Source organism: Drosophila nasuta, chromosome X (genome assembly GCF_023558535.2).
Source record: "Drosophila nasuta strain 15112-1781.00 chromosome X, ASM2355853v1, whole genome shotgun sequence".
NCBI lineage: Eukaryota > Metazoa > Arthropoda > Insecta > Diptera > Drosophilidae > Drosophila > Drosophila nasuta.
Genome location: NC_083459.1, coordinates 597,072 through 598,583, shown reverse-complemented (window position 1 = coordinate 598,583; position 1,512 = coordinate 597,072). Strand labels below are relative to the sequence as shown.

The following is a 1,512-nucleotide window of genomic DNA, read 5'->3' as shown; positions in this document are numbered from 1 at the left end:
ACGAGCTGTAAGAGTATAGAGAAGTACACGTAAGCCCAACCAACATAAAATGAATGAAACCAAAATCAACTGCAAATATGATGCGAGCACAAATGAAAATGCGAACAATTAAGAAACCTACCGTCGAGTGTGCTCGACAGTGATATACCCGTTACTTATTTTGAATAAAGCAAAAGTGTGCTGTATTATTCTTAAAATATACCAAATTAATTTGCTAAAAAAATACTAAAGTATACCAAAAGGTATAAACGGTATATTGATATAGTACTACGTTCAAAATATACCAGATTTTCTATGGGTAGCGGCTAAAAATATTAAATTAATATTTCATAAAATACAAAAATATACCAATAGTATTGCTCTACAATAAAAATATACCATAATGTACAAATTATACCAGATTGTCTACTGGTAGTGGGTATAAAAATATATCAAATAAATAAATAAAAAAAATACTGAAATCTACCTAAGTAAAAATTTGGCATATCGAATATATATCGCAGAATACAAAATATACAAGATATCGATAACTTTATCAGGTTGGAGATGTGTCCTTCTTCCTGTTTCATAAATTTTCAGTAGCCACAAAGTTATATTACCCTTATACACTATGAGTAGCGGGTATAAAAAGTTCACATTGAAATAAAAATGGAAACAGTAGCAGAAATAGAAACAGAAATAGAATAAACAAAAATACTATGCGCAAAGTCAGTAAAAATATAATTGCAATTATTATTACCCGATTCAATGGCAGCAGTAGCAGCGGATCACTGAAGACAACTATAAATCTAGCGAGAACAGAGAGTGCAGCCATCAGTCTCGATTGGCCAGTAAGCGGAGTGATTTGTTCGTTTGCCATTGATATGCGCTGCTCAATGCATCTCTTTGGGCTGCTGCTCTGCACTCTGTTGCTGATTGGCGAGTTGCATGCCGCACCAGTTGGCGAGCATCCGGATCATGCTGGTTGCATACGTGTTACGATCATCAAACGTCCATTGACCACTACGACAACAACAACAACAACGACGACGACGACAACAACAACAACAGCGGCTACTACTGTAGCAACTGTGGCACCTGGCTAGGAACTTCTTATACCAATAATTCACACACACATTTTATTTTTGTTAATGATGATCACATGAAGTATACGTGCGATACAATAGCACACAAAAAAACATAAGCTTAATGCTCATTCTGTTGTATTTTGTACTCGTTGGTATATATATACGAAATATTGCCATTGGTATATATGAGTTATTGTTGGTATATAAATTTGGTATATTTTAAGAATCAAACTCCACGGTGTATGCATTTATTGAACTTTTTTAATTGAAGCAGTAGAGCAATAAAATACCATAACAAAACATTTATTCATACTTATAGGACATAATTATTGAAGTTCACGTTTAAATAAATGTTTTGGTGAATCCTTGCAAATGCTTAAATGTACCAAATGAAATATATGGTATATCGATATGGCACTACAATAAAAATATACCACAGAGTACA

At 33.3% G+C, this 1,512-nt stretch overlaps 1 protein-coding gene across 1 annotated transcript; it reads left to right on the top strand.

Moving 5' to 3' along the window:
* The first annotated feature begins 826 nt into the window (after positions 1-826).
* LOC132796736 (uncharacterized) lies at positions 827-1,512 on the top strand. Its single transcript, XM_060807999.1, has one exon. The coding sequence runs from the start codon at positions 864-866 to the stop codon at positions 1,083-1,085; it is 222 nt and encodes a 73-aa protein (XP_060663982.1). The 5' UTR covers positions 827-863; the 3' UTR covers positions 1,086-1,512.

Coding starts and splice junctions, on each gene's coding strand:
- LOC132796736 (XM_060807999.1), top strand. CDS start 864: ATGCGCTGCTCAATGCATCTCTTTGGGCTGCTGCTCTGCACTCTGTTG.